Source organism: Tursiops truncatus, chromosome 18, assembly GCF_011762595.2.
Source record: "Tursiops truncatus isolate mTurTru1 chromosome 18, mTurTru1.mat.Y, whole genome shotgun sequence".
NCBI lineage: Eukaryota > Metazoa > Chordata > Mammalia > Artiodactyla > Delphinidae > Tursiops > Tursiops truncatus.
This window is the reverse complement of record NC_047051.1, coordinates 65,413,917-65,438,568: the sequence shown is the minus strand read 5'-3', so window position 1 is coordinate 65,438,568 and position 24,652 is coordinate 65,413,917. Positions and strand designations below refer to the sequence as shown.

The 24,652-nt window shown below is 39.8% G+C and overlaps 1 protein-coding gene and 1 long non-coding RNA gene across 15 annotated transcripts in view; one reads left to right on the top strand and one right to left on the bottom strand.

Moving 5' to 3' along the window:
* MBNL2 (muscleblind like splicing regulator 2) overlaps window positions 1-24,652 on the bottom strand; it is a 151,615-nt gene that overhangs the window by 19,807 nt on the left and 107,156 nt on the right. For 3 of the 13 annotated variants that reach the window (XR_002173416.3, XR_012327740.1, XM_019920967.3), the window contains exons 5-9: window positions 22,367-22,630; window positions 15,553-15,606; window positions 14,768-14,921; window positions 7,584-7,619; window positions 6,194-6,288 (exon numbers count right to left, since the gene is read on the bottom strand). Coding sequence is in view for 10 of the 13 variants with exons in the window: in XM_019920967.3 (XP_019776526.1) it covers window positions 6,194-6,288; window positions 7,584-7,619; window positions 14,768-14,921; window positions 15,553-15,606; window positions 22,367-22,630 (603 nt within the window). In the remaining 3 variants the exon portion in view is untranslated. Of the gene's footprint in view, window positions 1-5,703; window positions 5,900-6,193; window positions 6,289-7,583; window positions 7,620-13,302; window positions 14,053-14,767; window positions 14,922-15,552; window positions 15,607-22,366; window positions 22,631-24,652 lie in introns of those variants that run through there. The other 10 variants (XR_012327739.1, XM_019920968.3, XM_004316690.4 and 7 more) reach the window with 8 other exon arrangements.
* LOC109547599 (uncharacterized) overlaps window positions 1-24,652 on the top strand; it is a 166,451-nt gene that overhangs the window by 66,437 nt on the left and 75,362 nt on the right. Inside the window, exons 3-4 of one of the 2 annotated variants that reach the window (XR_012327741.1) lie at window positions 4,124-5,841; window positions 7,384-8,478. This is a non-coding gene — a long non-coding RNA (uncharacterized lncRNA). Of the gene's footprint in view, window positions 1-4,123; window positions 5,842-7,383; window positions 8,479-24,652 lie in introns of those variants that run through there. The other variant, XR_012327742.1, reaches the window with a different exon arrangement.

The following is a 24,652-nucleotide window of genomic DNA, read 5'->3' as shown; positions in this document are numbered from 1 at the left end:
ACCAGATCCATTACTGAAATGGAACCTTCCTCTACAGTTAGAAGATCAGCACAGAGTTAGAGAAGGCCGAACAACGTTAGCAGTATGACGATGCTGAGATGGGTGTCTCAGCCCGAGCACTATTAACAGGCCCTGGATTTGGACAGTTGCTGTCCAGGCCCTTTCAGAGCACAACATACTTGGGGCCCAGCTGCTTTCTGTTGACTGTTCTCAGGACCCAGCAAACTGCGGGAAAGGAGTGGTTCACAGTTCGATCATCCATGCAGGGAGGCCAGTCGCTCTCCTGTATATTTCAGGGGAGGGAACTAACAGGGGTCTCCTCCTCCCACGCTGGGGCTTTGCAGAACCCAGATTTTTCTTGTGAAAAAACACAGGCTCCAAATGGGTCAAGTGGTGAATAGTGGGGAACGTTTAATGCCTCCTACATTTGTCTGAATATAGTCCTAACAGATGACTTTGAATAATAGATGTTTTAGAAAACTCTTTGAGATGAGAGATTAAGTAAAACATGACCTTACCTTTCTAGACTTCTTGGTTAGGATGGGGTGATTTACTGTAACTTTGTATATAGAAGTCCAAGAATCTACATACAAATAGCTTTGAAGTTGTGTTCATGTTTATGTGTGAGAAATGAGTAAAATCTGATGCTCTAAACTTTTCTCATCTCCCTTTAGTAATTTGTAGCAGGCCTGATGAAGCATAATATAGGTATCTGGTTGCATGTAATTATTTTGTCTGGTAAGATACCGTTGAAATTGTTATTATATATATACTAATCAGGCATGTCTGGAAAATGGGGATTTTCTGACTTACCAAATATCCCAATAAATGGAGGGCTAGGAATGTATAATATGTTATTAACTAATTTTCAATAAACTCTTCCTAAGGCCAGCTTTCTGTTGAATGGATTTAATCTTTGGAAGAGGATTCAGAAGATGTGATAAAACCTTGAGGTCATAATTAAACACCAATCAGCACTTTTTGGAGATGTAATTAGTGTTGTTAACATATTGCCAGGAATATAACTGATTCCACCAGCTTTAAAGGCACTGCGTGGGACGCTCCGTTAAAATATTCCTAATGTCCAGTATGTAAGAATTTGCCTTCCTAGCATGGACTCACGACCCAGAATGAATTAGATGAATAACTGCCCTCCGCGTCCACATAGCTCTAGCTGTGGACACGTGGACAACACGTATTCACTCCAAACCTGAAGGGACCCTTTCTTCCAGGCAAAGGCCTGGGAGGTGTCTGAACTTTTGTGGCTCTGATGTCTCATTCGGGTAGAGAGTGGGGAGCCGCATATTCGGCGCAAGTACCCTGGAGGCATTTGCCCAGGGAGTCCACCCAAAGGCTCTCCTTAAATTCAGGTCCTACAGAGGCAACTTCCTGTGGTTAACCTTTCATGTCAGCCCACATCTCTTATTCTGCTACATGACATTTATTTGGACAGGTTTTGCCATAGTATGAAACCATTTTTATGTTTCTCTTTGGCTAAACGCGCCTCTCCCTATGTAACAGGCAAAGGCAAGGCAAAGTCGGCCACTCGCCGGCTGCCACTGTCCCACTTCCGGCTCTTGTGGAAGCCTCTCCACGGTCTCCGCAGACTCTCCTGCCTTGTCTCCATCTGCCTGCTCTTCTCAGAGTTGTGTTCCGTCACTTTCCTGCTTGAAAACCTTCAGTGGCCAAATAAAGGCCAGCGAACCCTTTACCCTGTCATTTAAGGTCCTACACACTCGGAATCAAACCTGTGTTGTAGCCGCTCACGAAAACTGGTGCTCTGGCCAACGGGATTGTTAGTTTTTCTCTGCTAAGCTTTACACTTCCCCACCTTTGTTGTATATCAGCACTGTCATTCCATCCATCTAATGACGATGCTTTAAGGAACACGCAGATAGAGTCCTTGTGGAATTCAGAGGATAGAAAAAAGAAATTCTAGCTGCAGGGGTTCAGGGAAAGACTCAGAATACAAATTGTATTTCAATTGGGCCTTCAAGGATGTTATCAGATAAGGTGAATAATCTCTGTATATAAATGAAGAAACTAAGATTTAAAATATATTTACTAGGAAATTATTTTCTCCCCTTTTGAAATAGAATGTATTTTTGAGGTAAAAAAATAATAAAGCAATAACAGGATAGAGTACCATAATAATTTAAGTTAGAGGGATTTCAATCTGCACTCTCATTTTATTAAATAAAATTTCTTATAATGTGAAAAAAACTAGATCCATATACTAAGCTGCTGACCTCTCCTCTTTCACTGTATACTCTAAGATTAAATTGCCTTCAATATAGGCATCTATAGATGTATATATACATCCTGACCTTCTATTAGCGGACTGAAATTGACTGACTTATATAGTACCTGGGTTTTCATTTCTGATTTCCCTTGTCACGATGCTACTTGTGAGATGAGTGGCAGAGGCTGGGAGTAAAGTCCAGGGCCATGATTCACACAAAAGAAGCCCATAAATCTGCTTCACCAGGACTAATGACTAATTCCTTTTCACTTCTCGTCTTAGTTCTCATCTTACTTGTACAGAAATTATTCATACTTTTCGGTCTACTCACTGGGTATAATATAACATAGACTATTAATAAATAGTTCTGTATCATAATTAATATATATCAACTATGTATATGGTTTCTAAATGTGACCTGGGTACTACATAACTAGCCTGAAGCTCTGCTCAGATGCAGTTCATCTCCCCACCTTAGAACTCACCTCAGTCTGAGCTGCATCAGCAGAACGCCTTCATTTTCCCTAGAGCAACAGAGCTTGCTGCTATTGAATTGCACTTTAAAGACAGTTTTACCTGTGGAAGAAGTGACTTCCGTTCATTTATAATTATAGAGAGAGGCAGTGTAGCATGGTGGTTAAGAGCAAGGCCTCTGGGATCAAACTGCCTGGGTTTAAATTCCAGCAAGACCATTTATTAGATGTCTAACTTTGGCTAAGTTGGTTAACCTTGGTTTCAGTTTTACTGTCTATAAAATGGGGGTGACAGTAATATTTATAACACTGTAGTAAGGATTGAGTATATCCTATACATATGTATTCTTTCTCATATGATATATATAATATGATATATTAAAATATGTAATGTATTGTATAAGAGAGAAACCATTTAGAATAGTATCTTATATCTATAAGTAATTTGTTAATAATATTATTATTAGGTGTAACTTGTATATTAAGGCCCAAAGACCTTAATTGAAACAGGAGGTAGCTGTTGGTAAATTTGTTTATTGTATTTTGGTTTATATATCTACTCCCAGAGCTAAATAACCAAAAAATAATTTTCTATTTCCCAGAAGTATTTGGATCTTGTCGTCATTTAATTTCAAACTGCAAGTCTAAGTTCAGTTAAAACTTTCATTGCTGTCACCTTGATTAAGCCCTGAGGGTAGAATTTATAGATTTATTGCCAGTTCAACTTGACTCATCATGGGGTAACATGTGAAGGAAACCTGGGCCGGAGGAGCTGTCATGGGATGTTTTGGTGTATGTTCTTTCTTCTCTGAATGACTTGTATCTTATTACAAATACTTATGAGATTTGAACTATTTGAACTGACAGTCTAAATTGATCAAATGAACTAAAAAGCTGTCAAAACCCTACCACATTTTGTGTTAAAGACAGATGGCTCAATGAAGGGAAAGAAGGGAGGATGCGTATCATGCACTGAACTCTGAAATCATTAGCACCACTTTCTACTCTGTGTTTACCTTTATAATCTCATGCGTTGGGCTTAGCACAGCAGCTAAGGAACCATAGGTTTGTTGAATCTTAGAGCTGAAAGGGACCTCGGAGGCCATCTAGATCTAATCTTCCTTTTACAAGTGAGGAAACAGATTCATTTTGTTTAAATGACATGTAATTCACATGGACATGATTCAGTGTGAGTTTAAAGGGCGAAATCTTAATAAGATGAAAACTTGTCATTTCACAGCCATCAGAAATCTCTCTGAATTCTGAACTCTTGGGCACTAAAAGAATTTCCAAGTTCTTTTGTAGCTGCTTTGCTCTTTGAAACTTGTTGAAAATACATTAAGAATATCATATCTGAAAATTTATGTTTACTACTATTTCTTTTTCTGTTGTCTTCATGTGCAAGCAGACTTTCATTAGGAGTCATCACTGAAGTGCAGTCCAGCAACGATTACATCTGATAAACTGCAAAATGGAGAATCTAGGATTCTTGAAGCTACTGTCAGGTACTTCTATAATTATACTTCTTTGGATTTAACTGACGTTAACTTGTTAGTTCCTTTACCAATCACACTCTGCTGAAAAGTGATATATTTTAGCTTCTGAATAGTTATGCTTCCCCTACACACATACATAAACCTACGCATACGTATGCAATCTCAATTTTTTCTACCAAATTGAGCCAAAGAATCATTAGGCTGGAAAAATATTTATGATACATGATCAAGAATTTATCATAATAAAGGGACTTATCCTAAAACTCCAAAATAGTTCTTTATCTTGACTTCCTTTCCATTCCCAAGAAAGAGCTCTCTGTATTAGAAGTGCTTAACTTGCCGTAAAGTATAACGTTACATTCCATTGTAACGAACACTCTATTATGCTTGAAACTTGCTTTCTGATGAAGGGACTTTATATAAAACTTCTGCTCCAGATCGCAAAAACATGGTTCAGGAAGACAGGACTTAGACATAAAAGAAACCTTTCCAGTTTCCCTACTAAGAATGACCATGTGAAAAGAGGTGCTTTGAACCTAATGATGGAAGGACGCACACTGTCTCTCCCTTCTGCCATCCCATCATTTAAAAAAATCTTCGCAGCTAAGAAAGTGATTTGCTGTTCTTTGTTCTATCTGTTTGGAAGCTGAGCTAGCTTTCCTTAGAGGGAAGCTGGCATGTTGAGGTGGCGAGTGAAGAGCCAAAGCGTTGTCAGCAGTTGGTATTGCCTCTGAGGGCCTGCTTGGCCTCTCCTCCCTCCCTCCTCGATCTTTTCTGCTTTATCAAAACTCAGAGGGCACAGGAGGAGCTCACAGGATTTTACTTTTATTCCTTCATATAAGTGCACTCACGCCTATCTATTCAGCAATGAAACCTATCGCTCTGGAATCACTCATTCACTAGAACTGGGAAAGAAGCGTGACTCAGCCCTTCCCGCCTGCAGAATGTAGTTTGGAATCTGCTATTTATGCCCAGACATGATTTTTTCCAGTTTATCCCGTTAGCTGGGACCTTCCCTCCACCTCCTCCTATATGTCTTGTCATCTTTTATCAGTACAGTTGATTTTATTAAAACAAAAATCAAAACAAAACAAAACGAGAAAAAACCCACTACACTCACAGCAAAACCAGAATGGCTCTTCTGTGAAGGGAGAGCATGCGCAGTCAAGTGTTTTTCCGGGCATGTGAGAGTTTATGCTTTTACGCCTCTCCTGGGACCAGAAGCACATGTTTGCAAGTTGGTTGGCTGGGGTTAGGGTTACAGTCAGCCTGTGACGACAGGAAACAGCCAGCTGGCCCTCCCTGAGAAAGAGTCCATCCGAGGTCTCACTGGCACATGCGTTAAACCAAAAGAATTACACGCCCCTAATCAGTTATATCCAGCCTTTGTGAACTCGGTGGCCCCGTACTCTTCTTCCAGGACCGTTTGTCTCTCACTTGGGAACCAAGCGAGTTTGGGAGCACATAGGATCCAGGTGAAATGTTAACAAGAATCATTCAGACCTCAAATTTGACACTAAGGGAAAAGGGGAGACTTTTCTAAGAGGAGAATTTTCTTTTCCTCCACAATAGATAATACGGTCTCTGAATGAACTGAATCCAAATACAGCCAGCTCTGAAGCACTCCCAGGTGAGCTTTTCTGATTTTTCTGTGACAATTCACAAAGCCCTGGATGCGTAATGCTGCCCTGAAAGGAATGTAAGCCTGTCAGGTTAATCACACAATATTAGGTACGGAAACGAACAGCGCAACACGAAACACAGCTACATCATTATTTGCAGTAAATGTTAACTCTAAATAAGTGCAACCTGTCCACAAATGCTGGCCATAAACTAATCAAAAAAATAAAATAAAATAAAATCTGATGGATAAACATGAAAAAAAAAAATTCTCCCTGAGAATTTTTTTTTTTTTTTTTTTAACTATCAGCACTCATTTAGAGTTTGGGATTTGTGAAAGAAAAGCTTTAAAAGGAGCAAACCTGATTGGCTGTGGCTGCTGCTGCGAAGGGGGCACTTGTTGCAGGAGCTGTTGCCGCAGAGACAGTGGCTGACGTAGCGCTGTGCATCATGGGTACTTTCAGGAGGGGGACCATGGGAGCAATGAACAGGAGGGTGTAGCGTTACGGTAACAGAAGTGGCATTTTGGCATATGGTGAATATCAGAGCAGCAAGCCATCATGGGTTAAACCAGCAGATGGCATGCAATCACAATGCAAAGCAAGGAAGCATATGGGAGAGAAATAAAAAAAAGGGAAAATAGCTTATTACAAGTACAATTAAAGGAAGTTTTAAAATATCATCAGTGATTCCCAGAAAGGCCAAAGCAGATTACTTTGGTTGATGTATTTATAAACCCTTTTACCTCCAGCACTAGATCGTTCCCAAGTCAGAGTCTACAGTGCCTGTAATAAACAGTGCTCCCCAAAACGCGAAATTGTAATGTCCAAATGAAGTAAGACTATGCAATATTCACTTTTAATCATCATTCTAAAACATCAAAGCCTCGATAATGTAGGCCTAATTTGGGTTAGAATTTTCTTGGAATTAATTGCAGTTAAATTGAATGTTTTGGGTCGATTTGGGCCTGCCTGCTTGAACTGGAATTACTGGGGATTGTGGTTTATTTGGGTCAATAAACAGTAGAGCAGAAATCATGGCCTTGATGTAAAATTGTAACACAGTCACTGTGAAACAGCCAGACAAATTTTGCCAATGTTTATTTTTCTTTACTCTAAGTGGAACTAATCCATATGTCCTTAAGACAGACTTTTGTACCAAGGCATTGGAATGTGTGGGGATAGCTTATGTATGTACTATTAAAAGTTAACGTCTAAGGGAATGGTAAGGTACAAATACTCATCACAAATAAATCAACACAAAATTAAAAAGGATAATAAAGCAAGGCAGTTGAGACATTTGTTTTCAAAATACATCCATTTATAATTTTTTTTAAATAAATACTTCTGGGAAACTCTGATAACTCTAACACACAGCAAAGAGGAGATAAAGGCACACCACATGAAACTTTAAAACATTGATGAAATTAGCCTGCCTCTCTGATAAAGTAAGCTTTTTCTTTTTTCTTATGCTAAACCATATAAACTATAAAGAGAAACAAAATACAGATCATTAAAAAGCAGACTCGTACTTGTGGTTTTATGTCTTGCAGTGGTTGTTCTAGTCACATTAAGATGGTCACTGTCTTCAGTATACAAGTACATTTTGAAACCTATACATTAACTCTAAAGCCAAATAAGCCTTCAGATCTACCAGTTCCTACAGCATTTCTACGATCTTTGAGGTAAATCTCAATCAAGTGAAGGTATTGTACATAATATAAAAGACAAATAAAAAAAGGTTGGAACCTACCAATACTGGTAGCGGGTGTCATGCACAAAACTGACCCTGCATGTCATGCAATGGTAGGTGGAAAAAAGTGAATAAAGGGAAAGAAACAGGTTAGCGGTTTAGAGTTAACATTCAAAGTGAGATTGAAGCACAACCAGAAATAAGTAGGGTTAGTTAACACAGTCTTTTAGAGTCATTCACATGTTCAGTGTGGACACAAATATATCTGACTTATTTTAAGCCAATATTATTCATTACTTTTCACACTTTTGATTCATCTCCATTGACATGATTCTAGTAAGAATGACATGTGATAATGCAGCAGTCACCTTCCTCTAAGACCTCACAGTATCTTACAGACATTCTCAAGTTCATCCTCCAAGGTAGGAAGTGGGTATTTTACAGATGAAAAATCTGAGGCATAGTAACTACTCCAAGGTCATGCATCGTGGGAGTCAAGGCTAAGGCTAGAAATAGAATTCTGTTCCTAAATCCAGGTCAGGTTTTGTATTCACTATATCACACTGACCTTATTGAATTAAAAGTTTGCTTGTCTGATTGTAAAATGTTTTGTGTCAATAACAATATGAAAATAAAAACAGTAATTAAGATTCCGTATCCTCTAAATCAAAGGGTTGCAGGTCAGGTGAATTTTAGAGTACTGCTTGAAAGCCCTCAACGTAGGAAGACTGAGGTTCCCGTGACGGGATGACCGGATGTGTGTGTGACCTATTTTCTGTTATGAGATTCATTATGACAAAGGAGCAGTGGCTAGCAATAAAATCTAAACACTGCAGAGGCAAAACAGCACTGAACTGAGGCTGGGATAGGACCAGGGCTAGGGGTTTTTGGTGTCTAGGTGGGTAAGTGGGAGGGTGGGAAGGAGAGAGGGAGGGAGGGGGGTTTACAGCCCTTCCTTGGGAATAGCTGCCTTACCTGTGGGTGGTCATATTAATGTACTTGAATCAGAAAACGGACCATGAATATAACATATGTTGTGGAATACTGAAAAAAGAATTGTATTGAAAGGAATTATCTACTTCTGGTTCAGCTCCTTAGAGTGAAAATCAAGGTAATGTAAGGATTTAGGTAACTGAGGATTGGGTGTCATATGGGTACCAGAGAAGTAGTCTTTAATGAAGGTAGGTGTACCCACTTAGGGTTTTAGAACTGCCTTCTGAGATACTGGGTGAAGAATCTGAGATATGTACGTCTTTATTCTCTCTGCTGAACTGTTCACACCTGAGGGAGACTTTTTGCCTGATCTGCGTTTTGATCAGGCCAACATTAACTAGTCAGGAAAAGAGGCTATTTCACTGGGCCACTCCTGGATTCTTCAGCAAACATGTGCTAATATATCCAACTGAAAACACACACAAACACCTCATGACACCCTATCTTTCTCCAGCCCTATGTTTTTAAACTTCTTCACAATCAAACTTCTGGAAAGTTACCTACACATAAATTTGCACTTCCTTGACCCCGTTTATTCTTCAATCCTCTCCAATTTGGCTTTCATTTTCACCTCTCCACTCAAACTGCATGTCATCAAAGAACTCCGTATTTCTGCAATCAGTAAGAACCCTTCCATCCTGAGTCATGGTAACATTTAGCACTTGTCTACTCTCTCCGTAATAAACTACTCTTTTCCCTTGGATTTTCTGATAACACAGACACAGACACAGACACATATGCAAACACAGACACACACATACTCTATCTCTATATACTAGAGTTTTTCAGGGCTCAGTCTGGTTCCTTTTCATCTACTCTATACTTTTCTTCTGGTATGTCATTCACTCCATGGTATTAATTCAATTTAAGATTTAAATACTATCTACAAGCTCAAGGCTTCCAAATTTATGTATCCCGCCCAGATAGCTCCTCTGAGCTCCAGGTTTTTCTATCTAACTGTTTATCTGGCCTTCCTACTTGGATTTCTCACAAGCATCTCAAATCGAACATGTCCAAGCGTTGACCTTTTCCACAGCATCTGTTTCTCCACCTCAGGAAATGCTAGATGGACGTCACCATTGATGTCGTAGCTCTAGCCCAAACTGAAAGTTCTCCCTGACACCACTTTCCCTCGTGAAATTCCCTGGTCCAACTCACCAATAAGACAAAGCAGTTCTGCTTCTAAAGTGCGTCTTGTGTTTGTCTATTGGTCCATCTTCACTGCCACTCCTCATGGCCTGATCACCATTTTATGATCTGGGATCGGCTATGCAGTAACATCCTAAGTGGTCTTCCTGCCTCCATTCTCGTCCCCCCCTTTAGTCCATTCTCCATTCTGCTGGCAGAGTAAACCTTCCCCAATACAGGTCTGTTCACTTCTCTGCTGGAAATGATTCATTGCCTTCTCATTGCTTTTAGGATAAAGGTTCCCATGGTCTAGTCTCTGACTATCTCCCCAGCTCACACTATACTCCTCCCCTGGCCCCCATGCACCAAGCTTCAGACAGATTAGCCTTTCATTTCTTTGAAATGAACTCATCACACTTTTGTCCTACTTTTGGGCTTCTCACAGCTCTCTGCCCCTGCCTAAAATCATCATTACCCCATTCTTCATTTTCCAGGTCTCGAGGTATATGTTGCTTCTTTAAAAAACTCTTCAATTGTTCTGTTACCTATATTCACATGCCACTTAAATCAGTTTCCTATTTTAAACCTTACTGAACTCTCTACTTTTTCATTCATTATACTCATAAAAACTTTTAATTATATACTTCTCTGGCTATTTATTGAAATCCACCTCTCCTCTTCCACTGTAAACTCTGGAGGGCAGGGTTCATGTCTGTCTACGTCTATGGGGCGCATGGTAAACAGTCAATTGAGTGAATGTTCTCAGCCACCAGTGAGAGTGTGTTGGGAGCAACTTATTCCTAAAATGTATTAAAGTACCCAGTTCGTGAATGATTTCAAAGTCAACCATGGCTGGATTCAAAATCATCCCTATAAAAATTCCATGTTATTCTCTCGCATTCCAATGCGGATGGGCTTTCTTGGAGCACTTTCCTTTCTTGGACACACCTGAATGTCACTGAGCTGCAGATCATCAACAGCAGCTCCTACAGCCACACTGGGCTAGGACTGGAACCGTCCTTTGGCTTCAGTTCAGGATGCGCCTGAAACGCTCAACCAAATCAATGTGATGAGCATCTCTCTCTATGTGGCCTAAAAGTGATATGCATATCGGAAACACAGAAGTTTTGCAATGTGTGGCTGTCTTACTCAATGGCAGATTCTGGTCCTGATCTTCTTTCTAAGCTCCATCTCTGCCTTTTCACCCCACTCTCTCCCACCCCCCACCCCTGCAAACACAGCCCCTTCAGTACTTTACACTGAGCTACAACGGGCAACTTGTTATTCCTCAAGTACACTGTTCCCAATCCATGCTCTTCCCCCTGCCTGGGATGCTCTTCCCACACTGGTAAAATTTCCTTTCAAAGTCCTAAGCAAATTTCTCCTCCTTTGGAAAGTCCTTCTTTCTCCATATCCTTCGTCGCCACCACCTACTGCATGTCCCATGGCGAATACATTGTCTCTTGCTTCCTCATTCTCAAATCGCTTTGCCCACTCCCTAAGGTAGCCCTTCACGCTTTGCATTATATTTGGTTTTTGCCGTGTTCTGAACTCCGTTGTATGCCCCTACTGGCTTTGGAACCCAGAACAGACTATGTGTTCAACAGTGGCTTGCTGAATTCAATAGGATAAACACATTTTGCTATGGTTATACAGATAGGGTTTCCACTAAACACTGACAAATCTTTCACCAAGGTGTGTGATACACTTATGTAATAGTATGGTTTCTGATCATTAGGCAGTATTTGTGCTAGCACTTCCCTGTTCTACTTACTCTGTATTTCCAATATAATGAAATAAATCAAGGAGAGAGTCAGTAGGTCGTCTTTGCTCTGACTGGCAGAAGCATTTCACTAAGGCACTAATTCTATTAACAAACACTTCTCAAATGTTTTCTGCTTCAGTTGCACAAACATTTCAGCTCTAGAATCTGCGAGTAGAATTATCTGGACAATTCCATGAATCATATATTCCACTTTACGGCAAAGGCACAGCCTCAGTTTTCCCATCTGCAAAATGCAAATAATTACGCCTGCCACTTGGCGGAACTATCTTGAAGGATAATGAGATAAGAACACTTAGAGGAACTCAGAATAAACCTGTCAGAGAAATGCCAAGAATTATTATGCTGCTATTTCTGTGTGTGTGGTTTTTGTCACTTTCCTAACATAGCAAAGAAAAAGTATAACCACTAGGTTAAAACAATGCCTATCAAAAAAGGAAAAATCCCACCCACTGCAAATGTGCTAGGGCATCAACCAGGGTGATAATTATATTAGCATGGGTTTGGAGAAGAATCCCATATTTTGCGTAATATTTTAAATTAATATCTCCACAGCCTGGAGGCAGAATTCCTGAAATTCAAAGTCACATTGTATCAATGGGAGAATTTTAGCAGCATATCAAAAACTTCACTGTGAATGACCTTTCGGTAAAGGGTAACTTCCAGGAGAACATAAAATGTTTTTTTGTTTCACATTTATGATAATTGTTAATGTAAAGTATTTAGAGAAAAATCAAAATCTGTCAGTTTAAAAGTAATGAGCTCCTCATTTACTAACTTAAAAAAATTTTTTGAACATCATCACTTAATTTTCAGAGTTTAAAACAACAGTGATTAACAAAGAATGATTATTATCATTATCATTTTAAATTAGGTTGAAAATGTGGCTTATGAGAAAGAGTGCCTGAAATAAAAACTAGAGCCAAAATAAACACTGAATTTTCTGTTACGGATTTAACTGGGGGAAGGACTATGCTAATTTCCTTTTAATAAAATTATCCTTTCATCATTTAAGAGAAACGTGAAAACTTCATAGAAGTTGAAATACCATTTCAGAGCATGAGATCCACGTGTTTGTTCATTATGATATTTATGTCATGTTACAGATGGAAATACTTCTAATGCACAGAATTAAGCGGGCTAGGACCCACTTTTCTGCTCCCAAAGCCCACTCTATGGAGAGTTGCTGGACACACTTGAACAGTTCTTAAAGAGTCCAGCAGGGGGCGGAAGTGCACAACCACAGCACCCAGAACAGCCTTTGGGTCCTCAATACAAGCATTTCATCAACTATAATCAGGCCATTGCAAATGGGACGTTATTCGTTCTTGCTTTGGAAGTCTTTAAATGGTTTCCAGGTGAAATATTTTTAAATGAGAATTCTTCCCGTGATTTAACAAGTCAGTCATTATTGAATTGAAGTGTTAATATGAGTTAGAGGCCTTCAGCCTTTTGCATGGCTTAGCTCCAGGGTTTCAGAGGCATTCCCAGGAAATGGTAGTGGCATTACTACCCAGTCTTCAGAAACAGACTTGTCCTTTTCTGTTTTTCCACTCAGTATATTCTTCCACAATTTTTTTCTCTTAAAATATCTAGTGACAAGGTCTATCAAATATGACACTTGTAGAAATCACACAGGGCCTTCAGATAAGTTTACCTTCTAGTAATTATTTTATAAACATGCTATATCAAGTGGATTACAAGTACAATCACTGCTGTGCTATAACTGTACTGAAATGTCACTAATTAAGGTTGTAATAGGACAAGATTGAAGCCCCAATAATTACTGATTTGGAGACACATTCTACAGGTCTATGAGTCTATTTATTTTAAGAGAAGAGCAGAACTAAAATAAGAAAACTATATACTAAGAACCACTTTACTAATGTAATTTATATTTTTTACTACAATATAGATATTGTTAGGTTAATAATTCATTTCAAAGTGTAGATTTTATATAAAGAATAGGATAGAAATATTTATTCAGCTCCCTCCTATGTTAATTCCTGATATGCTACAGGATTTAAGAAAATAGATAACAAACGTGAAAAGTCCACCCGTGTGGATTGGGATCAATATGCTTTTTTTTTTTTTGATAAAATTGTTATGCACCTATATTGACCTTCAAGTGACTGTCATAGGCTGAAAATTTTGACTTCAAACTAAGAACTCAATGGACAGCCTTCTCACTAAAGCCTAAGTCACTCCGTGGTTCTTTTTTTATTTTTGACATTCCAGCAAATTTTATTTTGCAAATGTTATCCCTTCCTTTAGCTCAGACTAAAAGGTCAAAACCCCAGTCATTTATGGTGACTCTTTGTGTTTGTGTATGGTGTATGTAGGTCTGTGGTCAGGAAGGTGGGTAAAAAAACAGAGGGTTGGCATGCATTGTGGGTAAAAAAACAGAGGAGGGTTGGCGTGCATTGTACTCTTGTTCCTTCGCTTTTATCTGATGTTTTATGCCAGGCTCTAAAGGAGGACTCTGGCCTCTGCCTATGGAGGCTGGCTGGTGTCATGTCATGTACATCGAGCTGGTCACAGGGAAACTGGGTTCTAGGTCTTTTTCTCTTTAGTAGTGCCACCTTGGGAAGTCACTGCACATTTAGGGGGCCTCAGCTTTCTCATCTGTAAAACAATCAATTGGATGAGGAGATCACTAAGAATCCTTTAAACTTCAAGGTTCTGTGATTAACAGAATTCATTTCTTAGTAGGATGACAGAGTTAAAGCACCTTAGCACCTAATATTATCAGGCATTGGCTTAGAAACTGAGGATAAGAGTTCTCTATATTTGTGAACTTGGTGGAAGTTGAGAAGGATGGCAAAAGAGATAGAATGGATGTAAAAATATGAGTAGATGTTTGCTTTAATTTGAATAGCCTCTCTTTTTGTTTGTTTGTTTTGTTTTGTTTTGTTTAGTGCTCTGAATAGGAATAGGAAAAAAAAAAGGTTAGTATTTACTGGAATTGCTATTTTTAGGTCATTCAGGGTTAATGACAAATTTCAATTGTCACACATAAGAGGTCTTACTTACATAAACAATTTTTACACAGCTTGTGTAAACACAAGAAACCAAAAGCCCTAACTGCTGTTTGCTTCTCACGGGTTCAAACTGTCACTTAACTCTATAAAATATTTGGCTTTAGAATCCTAACAGTCTTTAGCTATTGTCCCAAGCAAGGTAAATTATCTAGATAGCTAGGACAATGATGAGTTTCAGGCTGTATTTATCGTACCTTTAAAAGCAAACTAGATGCCACCAAACAGCTTAAAGGAATGAGAAGAAAGCACATGACCGGAGGGCACACGGACACAGGACTTGGAACTGTCAGGGCACGTACCTGTCGGAATGAATGCCGTGTGTTGCTGCAGCTGTGCACTGGTGAGAGCCTGCTGGTAGTGCAAGACACTGGGATTAAAGACGGTGCTGGCACCGTTGCTTTTTTCAAGTGCTTGTCTCTTTGGTAAAGGATGAAGAGCACCAGGAGGAAAGGCCTGTAAGGGAGGAAGTGGATAAGATACGTGTAACTCAAAGTGAGCACACCTTCAGCGTCCACAGAGATCATCAACTGCAGCATACTTTTAAAAAATGACAGCTAAGGAGATGCGTCTGCCATGCACCTTAATTTAAACAGCGGCAAAGTCGAATGAGTGAGAGTTTGTTACCGAGAGCAAAGCATGATTTCTGTAATCCAAAACGGTAGCATCTTAACTAAGGAAAAGAAAAGCTATCAAGCAACAACAACGAAAAATGACTTCAGCTTTTAAAATGAGTTAAACTAGTCTAAGGGGGGAAGGAAGCATTTGTGTTATTATTAATACCTATTCTTTTCCTTAACAAAGTGGCAATTTCTTGAATTTAAAGGTTAATTAGAATTATAATGAGCATTTTTCCAAGCCAAGTAATTTAAATTTGCTTCACTCTTTTGGAAAAGGTATTAAAATTTGTTAGGATTAATTTATTCCACATATTACATATGAAAATGAGATGGCTAAACACCTTATTGAATTTTTTTCATTAATTAATAATAATGATTGTTTGCAACCAATATTTTACAAGTAATACAAATCTCAGATGGTTCTCTGAAAAGCTACATGCAAAGCGAAAGGTGAAAGGTCAAAGTACCAGGTCTACAGATGCTTCGAGAGGTCGCTTCATTGCTTTGGCAGTCGACTGAGTCTTTTAATAACAGGCAGCGAGCACATGATGGCAGTGGGCCAATGGGATTCAAGCGAATTAACATACAGGTAAACAGCAAGCAGAGGTGCATCATGGGAACGGCATTGCATTGTGGATAGGTGAGAAGGAAAAAAATATTCTGAATGCAATATACAACGTACAAAACACTAGGCATGCACAACAACAAAAATGTTCTCTAAAGAAATGAATATTACACCTTAAATTAGTATTGAAGCAAAAATGCATCTACTATACCTTAGTTAAAAGCATATAAGAGAGTAAAATATAGATGTTTGAAATTCAGGAAAGTTAATTAAAACAGCAGCTTGCATACACACCATAAGCATTTTTTACATTGCTTCAGAAAAAAATGCAAAACTTTTAAGGGCCACAGGATTGAAGAACTTCTGATAAGTTAGTTTTCAAATATAAAACAATGAATGCACTACGTATAACATCCAAGTTATAAGATCCAAGTTGAAAAAAAAGATAATATCTTTAACTTTTATAAAAATAATTTTTAATGAAGATCTAGCCTAACAAAATGAAGCGGCAAACTGAGACAAACAATTCAGGCAAAAAAATATTCAAACACAAGATTATTTAGGCAAAACTGTTTGGGTTTGGATCTTAATTTTTTTGTCTGAATTATGTGGATAATTGTCTCAGTTTTTCTCTTCACTTTGCTAGTGTGGATCTGGTAACGTGGAATAAGGTTCCAAGCTTAACAGGTTTTGAATTTGCATGGTAGGTTTCTCAAATGTCCTGCTTTTATTCCATCATATGGTTTCTAATGACTAACTTATCATCCATTCTGTTTTCCACCACATTTGAAATTTTAATTCAATTTATCGCGAACAACTTACCAGATTACACTAAGAAAATACCCTTTAACGGGTATTTAGTGTCCTCAGGTATCAAAATAATTTATACTTAATAATTCTAGTCGTACTTTTAAGTATAATCAGTGACCAACCCAGTTAATGAGATGTGGGAAACTCTTGGCTAGAACAAGTACAATAGCTAAAAATAGCAAACAGCTAAAAGAGCAAAGAACTGCTTGGACTATTAGAAGTCAAATAATATCCTTAACTTATAACCATACTTGTGGGCAGATAGTTTCATTTAAACAGCTGAAATAATAATAAATATTGATTTAGACCATGATGAAAAAATTTTCCTGTTCCTTGATAACTGTTGTAAAAAAAAATCTAAAAATTTTATGATGGAATTCTATGAAAATAAAGAAATTCAAAGGAATAGCTCCAATGCAAACAAAAGAAATGAAATACCCATTTTCTATGTTTAGCACAATAGGTAAATCCCTAAGGTTTGCACAATAAATACAAAATGTTTTATTCTAAAGTTCCGAGTTACAGCTATGGCATTTGAAAGAAAATGGGATAGTATTTAACCCTCAAAATGGGAAACAATGAATGGTATCTTCCTTGGCCAATAAAGAGCGGTTCATCATCATTTGAAGACTCAGGATTAAAAGTATGGAGGTGATAGGAGGTAAAGGAAAGAGCTAAGGGTGGAGCGGGGTGGAGACTAGCAGTAAAGCGGAAAGGACTATAGATAGAGGAGAGGCTTAGAATGGCCAGTGGAGAAGCTGCTTTGGAAGGCAGTCTGGATAGAGGCCATCACATAATATGAAATCATCGTTCTTCAGGCAGAATTGTGAACATTTTCAAAACCCAACAAGCTTCACAATGAGAAAGCTTCTTTGAATATTCTTTCCTCAAATGTCAGTTTGCCATGATGTAACTTTCATGACACCATTTTTGTTTAAAGTCTTTCATTCCTGTATAGTTTTACACTGCTAGATAATGCAATTTTTAAAAATTAAAAAAATTTTTTGCTTGTATTAGTCTGTACTAACTACATAAAGCTGCATAGCCTGTTCTCATAGAGTACACTAACAACATTAACTGGATGGTTAAACCCAAAATCATTTTGGCCTCAACTTTCTGGTTTCAATTCTTTCCTTCACTTTTCCAGTCTGTGAGAGTTATAGAACAAATCTGCTATTGGGTTGATCTTTTCTGATATGCTAACTAGAAGAGTGATTATGTCTCCACAGGCTGGTATTTATGAGCAAAATTTTGATTTAACAGAGCATCATTTAATGAAGTCTCCAAGTAGAAAAAAGAAATATTAAATAGTTCTCCTTAGGATCGACACCTGAAAGGTTAATGTTCTCTTTTTTTCCAATCTTAGTTTGATGAAATGCAATTTTGACAGAAATTATAATAAACTAGGAATTTAAAGAAGCTGAGAGCCCTAAACTGAGCTGGACAGTGACTGCATTTCCCTTTCTACCACTCCTTATTTGGGGTTTTCTTTACTAAATGCAAATATCTTGTCTCTTCAAGGAAACACTAAGGTCTTGGAGGGTCGAGTGTACATATTAATATCTTGCCCACCTCACACTTTGAAGCACATGGGTAGAATGTTTTTAAAAAACTGTATGGATGAATAATCATGTTCTAATGTGGCTTTGTAGTACACAGATGTTCCGTTTTAGAGGGTATTATGTGGCTGCAGGCATATGTTTACCTATATTGAAAGATCTTCAGGCTTAAAATAGACCTGAGCGATCCCCAAGCCCGGTGCATCTTGGGAGCTTCCTTAGGCACCTATGCAGAGAACGAGGTTCTCTTTAATTGAGCCCCTACTGTGTGCCAGGCACTGGGCACCCATTCTTGCTGGCTTCACCAACATTTCTGATCCTTTGCCCCCTCTGGGCTTTCTCCAGCCTAATATACATACAGCCAGGCTTTTCATTTTCTGGATCAAGGAGCAAGCCAACTTCAAGCCAAGGCAAGCCAACCAAGGGCCCGGCATTAGAGGCAAAGACCAAACCTGAGGAGTCAGGAAATGCTGACGACAGTAATCAGAGCTGCCACTCGAACGTGGAAGAAAAGGATGTGGACAAGTAGGATGGGATTCAAAGTTCCCGTACATGTTTTCTTGAACAACTGAAACTTATCTAGCTGATGGCAGCTGGTCCTGTTTCCTTTTACAAAATAAGTATCTCCTGGTGTAGCCCCATTTTGGTGTGTGTGTGAAGAAGGACTGCTGACTTGAAGATCAGATACCTTTGTGTTAAAATTACCAAAGAGAAGCTCTGTCTGGCTTATTTTTACATTTGAAAAATTCTGATGAGGATGATGCTCATGTTTTAAGAGGCAGTGCAAAAGAATAAGGCCCTAAAGGAAAGAGATGTCTCTTTTTCTGGAATCAAAGCTTTAGATTCCTTTTCAGGTCCAGTTAATCCAGAGAAGGGGAAATCCCGGACAATAATAAAAATTGCACTACAGAAATTCTTGGTGTTCAGATATGGAACCCAGGTGAATGGAATACTAATATCTTCTGACTGCAATCATCACTCCCATTTGTTCTTTTAAATAAGGAAATAATAGTTTTTCTTCAGTGTACCGAGTAATCTTGCTATGAGAATAAGAATACTTTGACTTCATCCAACTGCAACTAGACTGGTTTCAAATGAGCCTCTCACTTCAACTAAAAAGACATGACAGATTCAGTAATTTTCATGTCATTGTCAGAAAGAAGCTGACGCTTTTGTTCTGAAACTACATTCCTTTGGGTTGTCTTTGACGGTGTTGCAAGATCACCTGAAGTATCAGAACTCCAAATCTGGGCACAGGGTAACAATCTAGGAAACTATGGTAACTAAATATACTGACATCCACTGCAACAAGGTCTGTGCATCTTGATGAAAATGATGTGAAAATGCACAGAAAGGCACATAGAGGAGTCGAATCTTGCTTTAAAGATACCGGGCTGTTTGTGTAAATGGCCATTTCTTCTCTTATCTCCATCAACCCAGGTCATCTACCATTGACATATTCTAGGTGCACTGTTCCTTCAGTGATTGAAGAACATACTGACTGCAGATGTTAGAACTGGTACTTCTAGGTAACAGCCGAATAAATCAAGGCTCAGATAAATTCAGGGCTCAGCTGTAAAGGTCACTATTAGTACCAGTGTTTTCTTGTATTTAACAGGTATTTGAGGTATAGGGACTAAGTTTTTCATAGTCCCAGAACCTCATCTCATATCCCAGTGGCCAGAGATGGCCATCGTGATCCGGGCTGAGCCAATCATGGCATGCTATTACTCTCACCACAGGACAACCACCAAAATGACCCTGGTGGCTCATTTTTTTGTTCCTAATTGGAGATGGTATAGATACTATTTTTGTCTCTTGTCAGGAAATGTAAGAATGTGTCCCTACAGGTGTCCAAAGCCATGGCCAGTGTTGTTTGGAGAAGCTGATCTTAGAGAATGGAGCTGATATACCAAGAGGAGCAGAAAAAAAGAAAAGAGAGAGACCTACTGGTTTTCAAGTTTCCGGATCCATCTACCCCTGAGCCCTATTTTACCGCTCCTCCCTTGGAGGGCACTAAATGATCTAGTGAAGTTTTTGTCTCTTGCAGCCAGAGTTCTAACTAGCCTTGGGGGTATCCTTGATACCTAGTTATGATTTATAACATTCGCTTAAGGTAAAAACGTGTTCTTTGTGCCCAACGATCAACACACCAGTTAGAATAAATTTGGGCTGGCCTGAAAGAGTGATTACAATGAAAAACATTTTACTTCTCGGTAGGATGAGATCTTCACTAAGTGGATGAAGATGGATTCCACACTGCAGAAGTGTATAGAAGACCTCATTTGCTCTCTAAAAGAATTCCTTTTTCATCAGCATTAAGTGACCAATTTATTCTCATCTCCCCTACAGGTCCCTCACCCCCTGCACCTAATTATAATCAGTTTTGAAAACCACTCTTTTATGAGAACAAAAAGGGGAGAATTTATCTATATTGTCCTGACTCTCTCATGTGGATGCATACATTCCCACATATATAGAAACTCACAGAAAAATCACTGTTATGTCCAGTGATGAAAAAACACTAAAGGGACGAGGACTCTGAGAAGAAACAGTGAGAGAGATGAAGGACTCAGTGCTCAAGATACTTGAGAATAAGCTGAGATTGGAAAGGTGTGAATAAGCACACAGGCCACACTAAGCGGTGATGACCTTAAGGGCAGGCTCTGTGCCTTCCTCTCTGCATCCCTGTTGCTTGTCACTGGGCCAGGCCTTATAAACGTTTGTGGAGGGAATTCCCTGGCGGTCTGGTGTTTGGGACTCTGTGCTTTCATGCCGAGGGCCCAGGTTCAATCCCTGGTCAGGGAACTAAGGTCCTGAAAGCTGCGTGGTGTGGCCAAAAATAATAAAAAATAAAACGAATCATTCTCTAAAAATATAAAATAAAATAAAATGAATCGTTCTCTAAACAAAAAAATTTGTGGAAAGAATGTTGAGTAATATGAACTTGGTGTATAACAGCTACCCTTGCATTCTGATCAGGCATTAGTGTATGAAGTGGTGGTCGCTAGTTAGAACAATGTGTTTTAAACTATACCTTTCGTATCTGAAGCCATATCTATCTTTCTCGAGGGATGACTGGCCACTGAGTCTGTCCTGCCCCCCTCCACCCTGGACCCCATTATGCATTTCCATTGTGTCATGGAGGAGCAGTATCACTGTCGCTAAACTCCAAGCTCCCCGAGGGCAAGGAAAGCTGCCTAATTTATTTTTTCCAGCCGGCAAGTGCCTGATGCACGGCAGGTCTCATATGTTTTGAATGAATGGATGCCCAGTGCCTATCATATATTAAAACAGACTTCTGTCAAGCCAGAGATCTCACATGAAAACAAATTAATTCTACAGGCCAGTGCAGTGGTTCTCAAACTTTGCTGCACACTGGGATCAACTGGGAGCTTCTAAAGAAAGAAAGAAAGAAAGAATAAAGAAAGCAAGCCCCTGCCCAGGCCACATCCAAACTAATTAAATAAGAAACTTGGGGGAAGGGACTGATGTTAGAACCTTTCAAGATCCCTCAGGTAATCCCAGAATACAGCTAAATTTAAGTGTTCTAGGTAGGGGCTTCTCAAATGTTACTGTGTATACAAAACACCTGGGGATATTTTAAAATTTGTATTCAGAGCCCAAAGGTCTGGGGTGGGGCCTGAGACAGGACAGTGACTCAGGGACCTGAGGCTGGGTTCCAGGACTTCTTTTTTTTTTTCCAAGCACCAGCCCTACAGCTCCATCTTCAGCTGTTTCATGACTTGATGTTCTGCATAAAATTTCGTTTAGGGAGAGAGAGTTCGCAGCGTAGCCTTTGTGATAAGTGACAGAAGAGGGACAAAAGATGGGGGTAGGGAAAAGCCGGGCAGCGGGGGCCGCCGGCCGAGGGCTCCTGGCTCCGGACTGCCGTCTCGGGAGCGCTGCGGCTGATGCGCAGCAGCCGCCGCAGGCCTCCCGCCCTGTTTCCCTCTCTCTCTGTCTCTGTCTGTCTGTCTGTCTCTCTCTGTTTCTGGGCCGCCTCCCTGGTCCTTCCCGCTCTGCGAGGAGCCCGGGCCGGTCCCGCCCGTGTCAGGTCTCCGAGCAGAACTGGGCGTGGGGAAGGGCGCTCGCACCCGCCCCGCGTTCCCTGCGCCCGCCTGAGAGATTTACTTATTGTGCTGCAGAAGGGAAGGAGGGAGGGACAGAACAGAACAAAACAAAACAAAACGGGGGCAACCGAGACAGGACGTAGGCAGCGGAGCAGCGGGAACAGCAGCCGTCCCCCGCTCCCAGCGGTCTGGGGAGCGTGCGCGTCCCCGCGCGGAAGGCGCGGCTCCGGGCTCGCGGGCCGGGGAAGGTGCGCGGCGCGCGCGCCCCACTTACCATGACTGTGGCCGCGGCCGCGGCTGCCTGGGCGGCCACCGCGGCCTGGTTGGCTTGGTGCTGCGCAGCTTTGATTTTGGCCTGCAAGTGTGCAGGAGGGTGAAAATATTTGCATTTCTCCCTCATGCAACGCCCCTTTATGTAATCCATACAAACGGTTACGGTGTTGTCGTTTGTGTCGATCATGGTGCTGTCAGCGGGGTGTGCAAAGCGGCAGTCAGTCTCTCCCCGGGCACAGTTTCCTCGCTGGAACTCCCTGCAGACCTAGGACATGGGGAGAAGAGCACACGATGCAGAAGGAGGCCCCAGGGCCGCCGGGAACTACCTCTGCGAGCGCAGGCACGATGTAAAAAAAAAAAAAAGAAAAGGAATAAATGCCCTTCCTTTCTTTTAATGGTGGCTTTTGTGCCATTTACAACATAAACATTCGATTATCCAGGACTCAAGTAACTGGAATCCCGGGCAAAATAATTTGAGTTTTACTTCCCCCTCTTTTCTGGGGTGAGAATCTATATTAAGAAAGTCAAAATCTGCAGTTAAATCAACAAGGCCCCCATTGTTCTTGGGATTTATTTATTTATTTAGAGAAGGAAAGGAGGGAGGGAGGGAGGGAAGGAAGGAAGGAAAGAAAGAATATTTTATATATATATATAGTAATTTGGAGATTTTATATACGTGTGTGTATATATATATATATACACACACATGTATATAAAATTTGGACGTCTATATATAGCCACATCTACTATGACAACTCTGGGATTTTACAGGGTTTTTACATGGAGGGATTATTTCACCAAAGATCAAGCCACAAGGTCATTGCTGCACAACTGCTAAAAGCACAAGGCGACGTGAGGAACTTGTTTCTCCTCTCTGAGGATGGGGAGTGGGGCTGGAGTGAACGTGAATACTCCCGTTTTCCCATAGGTCTGTCCTGCTCCATAAAGCTGATGTATGCTTATACTCATAAATTAGAAGAACTACGATATCTAAGACACCAAAACTTTCATTTAAGTCACAATATTATTATTTCTGACAGCACAGAAAGAAGGTAAAAATACAAAATAAAACGGAGAGAAATATGGGAAGAGATAAAGGGAAAGAAGTAAAAGGAGGGAAGTGGAATAGAGTTTGAAGTGTTGATGTATTGTTTCTTTTTTTATTCCTTAATCCTTAATTATCCTGAAATCTCAAGTAACTGCAATGCTCCATCCTCTGAGAATTCTCGTGGATCAGGAGTTTACTGTTTAAAGAAAATTTTCTTTGGAATTTAAAGAGTATTCTTAACCTTGCCCTAAATACCGATAACGTCAAGTAACACAAATAACATATATACATAATACTTATATTTATAAATATCATTATCAGGGAAGAATTACTAGTAAAATTGTAAGTTATTTTCTTCTCAGGCTCCACATCCAAAGTTGATGTGCTCAAGTGGTGGTTCACATCTTTATCATTAGTGACATTACAGGAAGGGTCACTGACATGACATTTGAGCCTTGTGAGAGTCAAAAGTACTTGGGAAATACAGTTTCACTGACCAGTGACCAAGCGAGTTTAAAGGGTAAACAGATAAATCACAAAATTTTTAATTGTTTCATTCTACTTTGGATATTATCCAACATTCCTTCTTTAGCTCATAAAATGTACAAAATAAAAATTACTAAACTGTTCCCACAGATTCTGAGTATGCCTCCCTCTGTAAGTGGAATGACTCCAGGCTAAGACTGCATTGGGGTGTAGAGTAGCCATCAGGCATTTACCAAGGGGCTCTGTGTGCAGCTGACTTCATTCCTGGTTTGAAATGAATTGCAAGCTGCTTTGCTAAAGTCCTCGTGAATCAGTTTTACATATGTCTTTGTCTACCAATCCTGTTGGGAAGGACAACTTGTTCCCAACTCAGCTGATTTAATTTGTTTTCTAAACCACACGGTCACGTACTGAACACGAAACCTTCATGGGTCCACCAGGTGGAGCCCCAAACACTTTTCCAGTCCCATGAAAGGTCTGTTCAGTATTCACAGGGTTAGTCTTGATCAAAACAGTAGCGATGGAGTTTATTGTCTTTTCATTTGGGGATCTATGTACTCCAGATGGAAGCTGATATTAGGCAGCATTTTATCATTTTCAATATTTATTGGGTAAATATTTAAACAAATGCTCATTGAAAGAACATTCTCAAATGATCCAAGATAAAGCACAGTGTACATCCTAACCATACATATATATCACCTAACAACTAACTGATGGTTGGATTAAAGGAACTCTTTGAAAAATCTGTCA